Source organism: Chanodichthys erythropterus, chromosome 13 (genome assembly GCF_024489055.1).
Source record: "Chanodichthys erythropterus isolate Z2021 chromosome 13, ASM2448905v1, whole genome shotgun sequence".
Classification (NCBI taxonomy): Eukaryota; Metazoa; Chordata; class Actinopteri; order Cypriniformes; family Xenocyprididae; genus Chanodichthys; species Chanodichthys erythropterus.
In genome coordinates this window covers 53,635,342-53,650,341 of record NC_090233.1, presented here as the reverse complement: position 1 = coordinate 53,650,341, position 15,000 = coordinate 53,635,342, and the positions used below count along the sequence as shown (strand labels likewise).

Genomic DNA, 15,000 nt, shown 5'->3' with positions numbered 1-15,000 from the left:
GTGTGTGACGTCTGGATCAGTGTGTGTGTGACGTCTGGATCAGTGTGTGTGTGTGTGACGTCTGGATCAGTGTGTGTGTGTGACGTCTGGATCAGTGTGTGTGTGTGTGTGTGACGTCTGGATCAGTGTGTGTGTGTGACGTCTGGATCAGTGTGTGTGACGTCTGGATCAGTGTGTGTGACGTCTGGATCAGTGTGTGTGTGTGACGTCTGGATCAGTGTGTGTGTGTGACGTCTGGATCAGTGTGTGTGTGTGACGTCTGGATCAGTGTGTGTGTGTGACGTCTGGATCAGTGTGTGTGTGTGACGTCTGGATCAGTGTGTGTGTGTGACGTCTGGAGCAGTGTGTGTGACGTCTGGAGCAGTGTGTGTGTGTGTGTGTGACGTCTGGATCAGTGTGTGTGACGTCTGGAGCAGTGTGTGTGACGTCTGGATCAGTGTGTGTGTGTGACGTCTGGATCAGTGTGTGTGATGTCTGGATCAGTGTGTGTGTGTGACGTCTGGATCAGTGTGTGTGTGTGACGTCTGGAGCAGTGTGTGTGTGTGACGTCTGGATCAGTGTGTGTGACGTCTGGAGCAGTGTGTGTGTGTGTGTGACGTCTGGATCAGTGTGTGTGTGTGACGTCTGGAGCAGTGTGTGTGACGTCTGGAGCAGTGTGTGTGTGTGACGTCTGGATCAGTGTGTGTGTGTGACGTCTGGAGCAGTGTGTGTGTGTGACGTCTGGATCAGTGTGTGTGACGTCTGGAGCAGTGTGTGTGTGTGTGTGTGACGTCTGGAGCAGTGTGTGTGACGTCTGGAGCAGTGTGTGTGTGTGTGACGTCTGGATCAGTGTTTGTGTGTGACGTCTGGATCAGTGTGTGTGACGTCTGGAGCAGTGTGTGTGTGTGTGTGACGTCTGGATCAGTGTGTGTGTGTGACGTCTGGATCAGTGTGTGTGACGTCTGGATCAGTGTGTGTGTGTGACGTCTGGATCAGTGTGTGTGTGTGACGTCTGGATCAGTGTGTGTGTGTGACGTCTGGATCAGTGTGTGTGTGTGACGTCTGGATCAGTGTGTGTGTGTGACGTCTGGATCAGTGTGTGTGTGTGTGACGTCTGGATCAGTGTGTGTGTGTGTGTGACGTCTGGATCAGTGTGTGTGTGTGTGACGTCTGGATCAGTGTGTGTGTGTGTGACGTCTGGATCAGTGTGTGTGACGTCTGGAGCAGTGTGTGTGACGTCTGGATCAGTGTGTGTGACGTCTGGATCAGTGTGTGTGACGTCTGGATCAGTGTGTGTGACGTCTGGAGCAGTGTGTGTGACGTCTGGAGCAGTGTGTGTGTGACGTCTGGATCAGTGTGTGACGTCTGGAGCAGTGTGTGTGTGACGTCTGGATCAGTGTGTGTGTGACGTCTGGAACAGTGTGTGTGTGTGACGTCTGGATCAGTGTGTGTGTGTGACGTCTGGATCAGTGTGTGTGACGTCTGGATCAGTGTGTGTGACGTCTGGAGCAGTGTGTGTGACGTCTGGATCAGTGTGTGTGACATCTGGAGCAGTGTGTGTGACGTCTGGAGCAGTGTGTGTGTGTGACGTCTGGATCAGTGTGTGTGACGTCTGGATCAGTGTGTGTGACGTCTGGATCAGTGTGTGTGACGTCTGGAGCAGTGTGTGTGACGTCTGGAGCAGTGTGTGTGACGTCTGGAGCAGTGTGTGTGACGTCTGGATCAGTGTGTGTGTGTGTGACGTCTGGATCAGTGTGTGTGTGTGACGTCTGGATCAGTGTGTGTGTGTGTGACGTCTGGATCAGTGTGTGTGTGTGTGACGTCTGGATCAGTGTGTGTGTGTGACGTCTTGGATCAGTGTGTGTGACGTCTGGATCAGTGTGTGTGTGTGACGTCTGGATCAGTGTGTGTGTGTGAGACGTCTGGATCAGTGTGTGTGTGTGACGTCTGGATCAGTGTGTGTGTGTGACGTCTGGATCAGTGTGTGTGTGTGACGTCTGGATCAGTGTGTGTGTGTGACGTCTGGATCAGTGTGTGTGTGTGACGTCTGGATCAGTGTGTGTGACGTCTGGAGCAGTGTGTGTGACGTCTGGAGCAGTGTGTGTGTGACGTCTGGATCAGTGTGTGTGTGTGTGACGTCTGGATCAGTGTGTGTGTGTGACGTCTGGATCAGTGTGTGTGTGTGTGACGTCTGGATCAGTGTGTGTGTGTGACGTCTGGATCAGTGTGTGTGACGTCTGGATCAGTGTGTGTGTGTGACGTCTGGATCAGTGTGTGTGTGTGACGTCTGGATCAGTGTGTGTGTGTGAGACGTCTGGATCAGTGTGTGTGTGTGACGTCTGGATCAGTGTGTGTGTGTGACGTCTGGATCAGTGTGTGTGTGTGACGTCTGGATCAGTGTGTGTGTGTGACGTCTGGATCAGTGTGTGTGTGTGACGTCTGGATCAGTGTGTGTGACGTCTGGAGCAGTGTGTGTGACGTCTGGATCAGTGTGTGTGTGTGACGTCTGGATCAGTGTGTGTGATGTCTGGATCAGTGTGTGTGTGTGACGTCTGGATCAGTGTGTGTGTGTGACGTCTGGAGCAGTGTGTGTGTGTGACGTCTGGATCAGTGTGTGTGACGTCTGGAGCAGTGTGTGTGTGTGACGTCTGGATCAGTGTGTGTGTGTGTGACGTCTGGATCAGTGTGTGTGACGTCTGGATCAGTGTGTGTGTGTGTGACGTCTGGATCAGTGTGTGTGTGTGTGACGTCTGGATCAGTGTGTGTGTGTGACGTCTGGATCAGTGTGTGTGTGTGTGACGTCTGGAGCAGTGTGTGTGACGTCTGGAGCAGTGTGTGTGTGTGTGACGTCTGGATCAGTGTGTGTGTGTGACGTCTGGAGCAGTGTGTGTGTGTGACGTGTGGATCGGTGTGTGTGACGTCTGGAGCAGTGTGTGTGACGTCTGGAGCAGTGTGTGTGTGTGTGACGTCTGGATCAGTGTGTGTGTGTGACGTCTGGATCAGTGTGTGTGACGTCTGGAGCAGTGTGTGTGTGTGTGTGACGTCTGGATCAGTGTGTGTGTGTGACGTCTGGATCAGTGTGTGTGACGTCTGGATCAGTGTGTGTGACGTCTGGATCAGTGTGTGTGTGTGACGTCTGGATCAGTGTGTGTGTGTGACGTCTGGATCAGTGTGTGTGTGTGACGTCTGGATCAGTGTGTGTGTGTGACGTCTGGATCAGTGTGTGTGTGTGTGACGTCTGGATCAGTGTGTGTGTGTGTGACGTCTGGATGAGTGTGTGTGTGACGTCTGGATCAGTGTGTGTGTGTGACGTCTGGATCAGTGTGTGTGACGTCTGGATCAGTGTGTGTGTGTGACGTCTGGATCAGTGTGTGTGTGTGACGTCTGGATCAGTGTGTGTGTGTGTGTGTCGTGTGGATCTGTGTGTGTGTGACGTCTGGAGGTGTGTGTGTGTGTGTCGTCTGGATCAGTGTGTGTGACGTCTGGATCAGTGTGTGTGTGACGTCTGGATCAGTGTGTGTGTGACGTCTGGAGCAGTGTGTGTGTGTGACGTCTGGATCAGTGTGTGTGTGACGTCTGGATCAGTGTGTGTGTGACGTCTGGAGCAGTGTGTGTGTGTGACGTCTGGATCAGTGTGTGTGACGTCTGGATCAGTGTGTGTGTGTGACGTCTGGATCAGTGTGTGTGTGACGTCTGGAGCAGTGTGTGTGTGTGACGTCTGGATCAGTGTGTGTGTGTGACGTCTGGATCAGTGTGTGTGTGACGTCTGGATCAGTGTGTGTGTGTGACGTCTGGATCAGTGTGTGTGTGTGACGTCTGGATCAGTGTGTGTGTGTGACGTCTGGATCAGTGTGTGTGTGTGACGTCTGGATCAGTGTGTGTGTGTGACGTCTGGATCAGTGTGTGTGTGTGACGTCTGGATCAGTGTGTGTGTGTGACTTCTGGATCAGTGTGTGTGTGTGACGTCTGGATCAGTGTGTGTGTGTGACGTCTGGATCAGTGTGTGTGTGTGACGTCTGGATCAGTGTGTGTGTGTGACGTCTGGATCAGTGTGTGTGTGTGACGTCTGGATCAGTGTGTGTGACGTCTGGAGCAGTGTGTGTGACGTCTGGAGCAGTGTGTGTGTGTGTGACGTCTGGATCAGTGTGTGTGTGTGACGTCTGGATCAGTGTGTGTGTGTGACGTCTGGATCAGTGTGTGTGTGTGACGTCTGGATCAGTGTGTGTGACGTCTGGAGCAGTGTGTGTGACGTCTGGATCAGTGTGTGTGTGTGACGTCTGGATCAGTGTGTGTGTGTGACGTCTGGATCAGTGTGTGTGTGTGACGTCTGGATCAGTGTGTGTGTGTGACGTCTGGATCAGTGTGTGTGTGTGACGTCTGGATCAGTGTGTGTGTGTGACGTCTGGATCAGTGTGTGTGTGTGACGTCTGGATCAGTGTGTGTGTGTGACGTCTGGATCAGTGTGTGTGTGTGACGTCTGGATCAGTGTGTGTGACGTCTGGAGCAGTGTGTGTGACGTCTGGAGCAGTGTGTGTGTGTGTGACGTCTGGATCAGTGTGTGTGTGTGACGTCTGGATCAGTGTGTGTGTGTGACGTCTGGATCAGTGTGTGTGTGTGACGTCTGGATCAGTGTGTGTGTGTGACGTCTGGATCAGTGTGTGTGTGTGACGTCTGGATCAGTGTGTGTGTGACGTCTGGAGCAGTGTGTGTGTGTGACGTCTGGATCAGTGTGTGTGTGTGACGTCTGGATCAGTGTGTGTGTGACGTCTGGAGCAGTGTGTGTGTGTGACGTCTGGATCAGTGTGTGTGACGTCTGGATCAGTGTGTGTGACGTCTGGATCAGTGTGTGTGTGACGTCTGGATCAGTGTGTGTGTGACGTCTGGATCAGTGTGTGTGACGTCTGGATCAGTGTGTGTGTGTGACGTCTGGATCAGTGTGTGTGATGTCTGGATCAGTGTGTGTGTGTGACGTCTGGATCAGTGTGTGTGTGTGACGTCTGGATCAGTGTGTGTGTGTGTGACGTCTGGATCAGTGTGTGTGTGTGTGACGTCTGGATCAGTGTGTGTGACGTCTGGATCAGTGTGTGTGACGTCTGGATCAGTGTGTGTGACGTCTGGATCAGTGTGTGTGACGTCTGGATCAGTGTGTGTGTGTGACGTCTGGAGCAGTGTGTGTGTGTGACGTCTGGATCAGTGTGTGTGACGTCTGGAGCAGTGTGTGACGTCTGGAGCAGTGTGTGTGTGTGTGTGACGTCTGGATCAGTGTGTGTGTGTGACGTCTGGAGCAGTGTGTGTGACGTCTGGATCAGTGTGTGTGACGTCTGGAGCAGTGTGTGTGTGTGTGTGACGTCTGGATCAGTGTGTGTGTGTGACGTCTGGAGCAGTGTGTGTGACGTCTGGAGCAGTGTGTGTGTGTGACGTCTGGATCAGTGTGTGTGTGTGACGTCTGGAGCAGTGTGTGTGTGTGTGACGTCTGGATCAGTGTGTGTGACGTCTGGATCAGTGTGTGTGACGTCTGGAGCAGTGTGTGTGACGTCTGGAGCAGTGTGTGTGACGTCTGGAGCAGTGTGTGTGACGTCTGGATCAGTGTGTGTGACGTCTGGATCAGTGTGTGTGACGTCTGGATCAGTGTGTGTGTGTGACGTCTGGATCAGTGTGTGTGTGTGACGTCTGGATCAGTCGGTGTGTGTGACGTCTGGATCAGTGTGTGTGTGTGTGACGTCTGGATCAGTGTGTGTGTGTGTGACGTCTGGATCAGTGTGTGTGACGTCTGGATCAGTGTGTGTGACGTCTGGAGCAGTGTGTGTGACGTCTGGAGCAGTGTGTGTGACGTCTGGAGCAGTGTGTGTGACGTCTGGATCAGTGTGTGTGTGACGTCTGGAGCAGTGTGTGTGACGTCTGGAGCAGTGTGTGTGACGTCTGGATCAGTGTGTGTGACGTCTGGAGCAGTGTGTGTGACGTCTGGATCAGTGTGTGTGTGTGACGTCTGGATCAGTGTGTGTGTGTGACGTCTGGATCAGTGTGTGTGTGTGACGTCTGGATCAGTGTGTGTGTGTGACGTCTGGATCAGTGTGTGTGTGTGTGACGTCTGGATCAGTGTGTGTGTGTGTGACGTCTGGAGCAGTGTGTGTGACGTCTGGAGCAGTGTGTGTGTGACGTCTGGATCAGTGTGTGACGTCTGGAGCAGTGTGTGTGTGTGACGTCTGGATCAGTGTGTGTGTGACGTCTGGAGCAGTGTGTGTGTGTGACGTCTGGATCAGTGTGTGTGACGTCTGGATCAGTGTGTGTGACGTCTGGATCAGTGTGTGTGTGACGTCTGGAGCAGTGTGTGTGACGTCTGGAGCAGTGTGTGTGACGTCTGGATCAGTGTGTGTGTGTGTGTGACGTCTGGATCAGTGTGTGTGTGTGTGACGTCTGGATCAGTGTGTGTGACGTCTGGAGCAGTGTGTGTGACGTCTGGAGCAGTGTGTGTGACGTCTGGATCAGTGTGTGTGACGTCTGGAGCAGTGTGTGTGACGTCTGGATCAGTGTGTGTGACGTCTGGATCAGTGTGTGTGACGTCTGGATCAGTGTGTGTGACGTCTGGATCAGTGTGTGTGACGTCTGGATCAGTGTGTGTGTGTGACGTCTGGATCAGTGTGTGTGTGTGACGTCTGGAGCAGTGTGTGTGACGTCTGGATCAGTGTGTGTGACGTCTGGATCAGTGTGTGTGACGTCTGGATCAGTGTGTGTGACGTCTGGATCAGTGTGTGTGACGTCTGGATCAGTGTGTGTGACGTCTGGATCAGTGTGTGTGACGTCTGGATCAGTGTGTGTGACGTCTGGATCAGTGTGTGTGACGTCTGGATCAGTGTGTGTGTGTGACGTCTGGATCAGTGTGTGTGATGTCTGGATCAGTGTGTGTGTGTGTGACGTCTGGATCAGTGTGTTACCTTGCTCAGGCTGAGGATGTCGCTGCGCATTCTCTGTTTGTTCTTCTGCATCTTGCTTGGCATCATTTTGCCGGTGCGGAAGTCGAAACATCCCAGATCCACAGTGTTGCCAAGGTAACGGGACAACTGCGGTTTACTCCGGAACTTCTTTCCTGTTGGACTGGAGGAAAAATAAACAACATCAACATCAACACCCTGACCGACTTAAACTAGTTTATTTTTTAAACCCCAGAAACTGTTTATATTTCGTAATATGAATTATTCAATTTTTTGTTTTTTTAATGTTTTTGAAACATTTGTGAAATATTCTTATAAATAATATATTATATAATTTAAAAGAGCCGTTTTCTGTGAATCAAAGCTGAATTACTCCAGTCTTCAGTGTCACATGATCCTTCAGAAATCATTTTTAGTAGCTGCAGAAGGGAAATCAAACACACATCACGTCTTCTGCTCACATGAAATAAAAACATGGCTCTTTAATGCACATTCATGATCTTACTGTAATGATTCTAATGTTATTACAAACACAAAAGCATTTCTCTTCATAATCATCATCAAAACGCCTCTGAAAGCACAGCTGACATCATCAGTGCCTGTTTGCTTCATATAGAGACACTTTCACCATCCAATCAATTTATCATGGAGAAAATCGATCAGTCGAGTCACTCAGAAACACGTCACGTCACAGAAGTGAAGCTGTGACTGTTGTTGTTTTCCAGCCAGAGACTGAAGCACTAATCTGCAGCAGATAAAGCACTCGGCCTCAGGAGCACCGACTGACCCTTGATCCCGACCCACACGCCAACCAGCGGCTGCAGCGACCCGCACGCCTCCGTGTGTGTTTACTTACTTATGTCACGCAAAAGGCTGTTTTCTTGGAAAACACATCATAAAATAATCATAATAACAGATACAGACTTCAATGAAAATAGTATTATATTCAACCTAAAATGCCTCTTTCACAAGATGTAATATCAGTCTCTGGTGTCTCCAGAATGTGTGTGTGAAGTTTCAGCTCAAAATCCCCCACAGATCATTTATTATAGCTTGTCAAATTTGCCCCTATTTGGGTGTGAGCAAAAACACGCCGTTATTGTGTGTGTCCCTTTAAATGCAAATGAGCTGCTGCTCCAGAAGGGGCGGAGCTTTAACAGCTCAAAAACAACAAAGCTGGAGAATCTCACGCAGCCAAAATGAGGATCGTCAGTAACGGTGACATATCCGTTTTTTTGGCCAGCGTGTTTACATTCACCTTAGATGCGACTGGTATCCGATATCTGTTTACATTACTTCCTGACCCAAAATGATCTCTATTGATAGTTTTACATGCACATGGTAGACCCTTGGGTTTTGAATGGCCGCGCTATCAAAATTATTTATATATTTCACATCGAGTCGCCATGATTACCTGTCAGAATGGATAAGTTAACAGCTGTCAGTGTCATGGATGTATTGCAGTACAAATTCTGACTGAACGGATATAGACTGGAAAATAAAGGTAATTTTAGAATTCAATTTTTTTATGGATTCGAGCGAGATAGGGAGAGAGAGTAACTACAGTGAGGCTTTTGGCTAATGAACCGGGAAAAGGCTGACATTCAGCTGCTGGATGTATGCGTGTGTACGCAATTTCTTTCTGGAAAAACAGATAACGTAAGACATATAAAGTTCCCACCTCAATAATAAAGCTGCGAATTTTCAGTACGAGTGCATACAAGCACGTCTGCTTCACAATACAACAATAAAGCTACCTTTTAGTGAGTAAATGTGCCGCCCTCGCCTTGTGATGGCTTGGGATTCCAATGGGAATCGGATATGCATGTTTAGACGTAGGTCGCATGTCCAGAGATCGGATATGTATCGGATTTAAAGGTGCCCTAGAATCAAAATTTGAATTTATACTGGCATAGTTGAATAACAAGAGTTCAGTACATGGAAATGACATACAGTGAGTCTCAAACTCCATTGTTTCCTCCTCCTTATGTAAATCTCATTTGTTTAAAAGACCTCCGAAGAACAGGCGAATCTCAACATAACACTGACTGTTACGTTACAGTCGGAAACATTAATATGTATGACCCCAATATTTGCATATGCCAGCTCATGTTCAAGGCATTACACAAGGGCAGCCAGTATTAACGTCTGGATCTGTGCACAGCTGAATCATCAGACTAGGTAAGCAAGCAAGAACAACAGCGAAAAATGGCAGATGGAGCAATAATAACTGACATGATCCATGATATCATGATATTTTTACTGATATTTGTAAATTGTCTTTCTAAATGTTTCGTTAGCATGTTGCTAATGTACTGTTAAATGAGGTTAAAGTTACCATCGTTTCTTACTGTATTCACGGAGACGAGAGCCGTCGCTATTTTCATTATTAAACACTTGCAGTCTGTATAATTCATAAACACAACTTCATTCTTTATAAATCTCTCCAACAGTGTGTAATGTTAGCTTTAGCCACAGAGCGCTATCAAACTCATTCAGAATCAAATGTAAACATCCAAATAAATACTATACTCACATGATCCGACGCATGCATGCAGCATACATGACGAACATCTTGTAAAGATCCATTTGAGGGTTATATTAGCTGTGTGAACTTTATGCACTGTATTATAGTCGAGAACTCGGGGGGGCGGGGAGCGCGAGGATTTAAAGGGGCCGCAGCCTGAATCAGTGCATAGTTAATGAGGCCCCAAAATAGGCAGTTAAAAAATGAATTAGAAAAAAATCTATGGGGTATTTTGAGCTGAAACTTCACAGACACATTCAGGAGACACCTTAGACTTATATTACATCTTGTGAAAAGACGTTCTATGGCACCTTTAAAACCACATTTTGAAGTGGCTCACATCGGATGTGAAGAAAAAAAAAAAAATCGGATCTTGGGTGGATTTTTTGTGTTTACACGTGTGCAACTAATTCCAATCAGTGTCAGATGTGAGCAAAAGATTGGATTTTTTGTGACAACAGCCTTTGAGTGTCGTAACTTTGCAGATGTTGTTTATGATCAAACAGCAACATTACACACTAACTAAAGTTACAAAAGTCAAATCATAATCAACCACCCCTTTAAAATTTATATTTTAAAAAATGAGCAATATTTTCTTATAACCATAGATGAAAAATAACAATTTTACAAGCTCTTTCAGTTTAATAAACTTTTTTAAATTTTGCTATAAACATGCCTTTATTTGGTGAATGACAGAAATGATTAAAGAAATACACAATATGGAAGATTGACTTATTTTGAGAAGCATATATACTGTAATGTAACGATAATAAAAAAATATTGTGAATATGCCTTTTTCTATAGTTTTTATTATTATTATTATTTGTTTTCCCCTTTTTTCTTTAATTTCTTATTTCTTGAAAAATCAATAAAGTAAAAAATAATGTCCATTAACCTGTTAAGCCCTCACAGATGTGAAAATAAATGTAATTTATGAATGCTGGGTTGGTTTTAAATAATTTATTACTGCAGAAGTGAAACACTTAAAAAAATGAAAGTGAAAAAAATGACTGTAAAGCAAATGTACTGAACTAAATATCTTTTATTTTTATACAAAACGTATATTTTACAAAATAATTTAGACTATAAAAATCAAAGCCGGATGTCAAATCAGCTTGTGTTAGAAATTTAAAATGTCATTTTTCACAGGATATATTTTTTGTGTTGAGTGTTGTGTTTTGAGTGTTTTTTGAGCTTTCAAATGATGCCTATTTATGATAATAACTAAAATATGTGATGGGGAATAGGCAATAAAAAGTCCTGCTACTCCTAAATAAATGTCTGAATAAAGAGAAGTAGAGAGAAGAAGAAGGAAGAGAAAAATGTGAAGCGTTTTATTTGTTGGACAGATTCAACAGGGATCAACGAACACAAAAACAAGCACGATTCGGCACATTTAAACCCTCCAGAGTGCCACAATTCATTTCATGACCTTTGAACTTCACATAAATAACACTGATATTCTGCAGCCGGTTTAGATCACAATCCAACGTCAGTGTGAATCTGCACATATTTATACCTTCTCATCACACACACACACACACACACACACACACACACACACACACACACTTACTTGATATGCAAATCTCTGCTAATGCTTTCGTTTTACTCTGTCTAAACATGAGAAGCAGCACATGTGCTGAAGGACTGCGCATGAGGAGGAAACATTCGGCCACGGGCAACACAGTTATAAATACATTTTATGGCCCTGTAATTACAGTAATATGTGCACTAAATAGTAAACATGACGTCTGGATGATAATCAGGAGCAGAATGAGACACAGACACATCCACAGATCACACAAAACCAGCATCTGAATTCCTCCCATTATAACTCACTTCCCGTCCGCTGGAAACTGAACTCTTAATTATGATTATAATGCGTTTTGTCATTATCTGAAGATTTTAAGAAAGCAACAAGCTGGTCTAATCATTATTCAGATCAATTCAAGTTCTTGTCATCTGATCAGTGCAGACAAATAAATAATATTTCTAATATAGCAAATGTAAGAGAAATTAAATGCTTATAAAGTGTCATTTATAATGAACAAACTTGTGTTTTAACTGACTGTAGTTTATCTGAGCTCAACAGTTCAGCCGCTGTGACCAGATTCTGTCCATGAACACTAGATGAGTCAGAGATGAGTCAAAACTGAGAGAAAACACACACACACACACACACACACACACAGGGCAGGGCCTATCTGTCTTTGACATGCCAGAAGTCACAGTTAGTGAAGCGCAGCCGGTCTGAGATCTTCTGAGAGCTGGTGTCAGTCGGACGGAGCGACTCTGACTCCATGAGAACGATCCGACCGGCGTCGAGCTCAAGACCGTCAGAAACCTCACCGGATCAAGGGTGTTTCCGGTCGGCGTTAAACAGACAAAAGGACGTGCGGGAGATCCTCGGGGAGAGGGGGAAGGGAGCGAGCGCCTGACGAGACACAACACACTCACCTACAACAGAACAATCCCTTCACTAAACACACTCACACACTGAGAGAAGTGAGAAGTGAGAGAAGAAAGGGAGAGTTACTGCAGGAGTTACAGAGACTAGTTCACTCAACACTGAACACGGACTGTCATTCCACTTTCAGTTCCTTACAGGACATAAACATGAACGTTCTGTCATCATTACTCACCCTCGGCTCACACACACACACACACACACACACACACACACACACACACACACACACACACACACACACACACACACACACACACACACACACACACACACACACACACACACACACACACACACACACACACACGGGACTTGATTTCACTCTGATAAACATCTTATTTTTAATTTATTTATTAGAGTGAATTATTCCATGAAAAACATCATTCAGTAAATTTATTTATTAATGTATTTATTTATTGGGGTGAATTATTCCATGAGAAAACAAATTCAACATTTTTACTTTATTTTTACTTTATTTTTATTTTATTTTATTTTATTTTATTTTATTTTATTTTATTTTATTTTATTTTATTTTATTTGATTTGATTTTGATTTGATTTTTGATTTGGATGAATTATTCCATGACAAAATCATGCAGTATTTTACTTATTTGGGTAAATTATTCCATTAAAAAAAACACAACAACAACAAAAAATTGTGCTACCTTTTTATTTAATTTATGTAATTATTAGGGTGAATTATTCAATTAAACAAATCAACCAATATATTATTTATGTATATATTTATTTGTTTATTTATTAGGGTGAATTATTCCATGAAAAAAAAAAAATATTGAATTATTTATTTGCTTGTTTGTTTGTTTGGAAGAATTATTCCATTAAAAAATCATTCAGTTTTTGTATTCATTTTATTTTTAATGTGGGATGAATTATTCAATGAAAAAAGTACTAAACAATAATGGGTTCAAACTGAAAACATCAATTATCAAATACTCAGTGATCTCAGATTAATGTTGTCTGATCAGCCAAAATACATTTTTTAATCCAAACTGTAAAAAAATGAATGCAAATTATCCTTAATAATTGCATTATGTTGATTTACATTTGTAATTATTATTATTATGTATTTATTACAGTTATTATGTGAGTCTATTTTATAGTCATCACACCACATGTCTGTACCTTATTTACAGTATAAAAACTGATTTGGGTCAGTCAAAGGTCACTAATGAAAACCCTAATATATACACACACAAAAACAACTAGAAAATATATAATAGTTGTTATTATTTACTTTATTAATGATTATTATTATTTGTCTGTGTAATTGAGTTTTCACTAGTGACCTTTGACCTCTTACAGGTACAGGTAGAAATTTAATTATTTACGCCATGTCAGCAACAAGGCTATTTTCAGGTCAAAGGTCACTAGCAAAAATCCTAATATATACACAATAATAAAGAGATAAATAAGTGCTTATTATAAATCATTATTGAACGATGTATTATTAATGCACTGTCAGAGCAGACGAACAGCTTCATGATGAAACTCAAACACACATTCAACACGATCTGAGCGCCGCAGCAGGAAACACACTCACAGGATTTTACTACAGTTTTCCATCCGCATAAAAACCAACCGGTTCGGCATGTAGAAGAATGAAGCGGGGTGTGTGTGTGTGAGAGTGTGTGGGTGTGTGTGCGTGTGTGGGTGTGTGAGAGTGTGTGTGTGCGTGTGTGTGTGTGTGTGTGAGAGTGTGTGTGTGCAAGTGTGTGAGAGTGTGTGTGTGCAAGTGTGTGAGAGTGTGTGTGCGTGTGTGGGTGTGTGAGAGTGTGTGAGAGTGTGTGTGTGTGCAAGTGTGTGAGAGTGTGTGTGCGTGTGTGGGTGTGTGAGAGTGTGTGAGAGTGTGTGTGTGTGCAAGTGTGTGAGAGTGTGTGTGCGTGTGTGGGTGTGTGAGAGTGTGTGGGTGTGTGTGCGTGTGTGGGTGTGTGAGAGTGTGTGTGTGCAAGGCGGCTAATCCCAGAAGCCTTTAGTGTAAGCAGTGTAGTCGGATCCACCTCTGACCTCTTAAAGACACGGGCTTTATGGCTTCCGCAATGCGAAAAACACTGAAGGAATCATGGAATCTAGTTATAAAAATATCATGAATATCATGGAATTTCACAGATTTTGTATGAATAAAACAAAAGTAGGCTGTAGTTCATCTTCATCATTTCATCTGCACACACACACACACGACACACACACACGACACACACACACGACACACACACACACGACACACACACACACACACACACACACACACACACACACACACACACACACACACACACACACACACACACACACACACACACACACACACACACACACACACACACACACACACACACACACACACACACACACACACACACACACACACACACACACACACACAAACACACACACACACACACACACGACACACACACACTCACGACACACACACACTCACGACACACACACACACACACACACACACACACACACACACACACACACACACACACACACACACACACACACACACACACACACACACACACACACACACACACACACACACACACACACACACACACACACACACACGACACACACACACGACACACACACACGACACACACACACTCACGGCTCTTCACTGCAGCCCGATAAAATAAAAGTCTGGTTTAACTTGAAGAAACTGTGACAGAAATGTATTATTATTGAAATAATTATAAGGAATATCACAATTTTTCTTCCTTTTTTTTATTTCAACAGTAAACCGGTGTGGTGCAACATTTTGTTTGCCAAGAAAACTCAAATCAAAGAAATTGTTTAATTTTCATTTGATTACATTTTAAAAAGATAAATGTAATCATTTATGTTTTATTAATTCTAAAACTCTAAAATGGAAACCAGAACAATAATTAAAATGGAAAACACAAAATTTAGAAAAAATAAAACATATTTCATGGGGCCCTAAAAATATAATTTGTTAAACTTTTACAAATTTTTGTTAAATTGTATGAGTTTCCTGAATTTAATTAATTAGAAATGCTTTTTGATTACAAACATTTAATTTAATCATTAAGTAATTAAATA

The 15,000-nt window shown here is 44.3% G+C and overlaps 2 protein-coding genes across 2 annotated transcripts in view; both read right to left on the bottom strand.

Moving 5' to 3' along the window:
- The window catches only part of LOC137035080 (LIM domain-containing protein A-like), a gene marked incomplete at its 5' end in the record, with an annotated part of 5,011 nt that extends 3,273 nt beyond the window's left edge, over positions 1-1,738 (bottom strand). Inside the window, one exon of the mRNA XM_067408342.1 lies at positions 1,683-1,738. Within this exon, the coding sequence (XP_067264443.1) occupies positions 1,683-1,738 (56 nt within the window). The remainder of the gene's footprint in view (positions 1-1,682) is intronic.
- mbd2 (methyl-CpG binding domain protein 2) overlaps positions 1-15,000 on the bottom strand; it is a 50,129-nt gene that overhangs the window by 30,614 nt on the left and 4,515 nt on the right. The window contains exon 2 of the mRNA XM_067408341.1: positions 6,912-7,071. Coding sequence (XP_067264442.1) covers positions 6,912-7,071 — 160 coding nt within the window. The remainder of the gene's footprint in view (positions 1-6,911; positions 7,072-15,000) is intronic.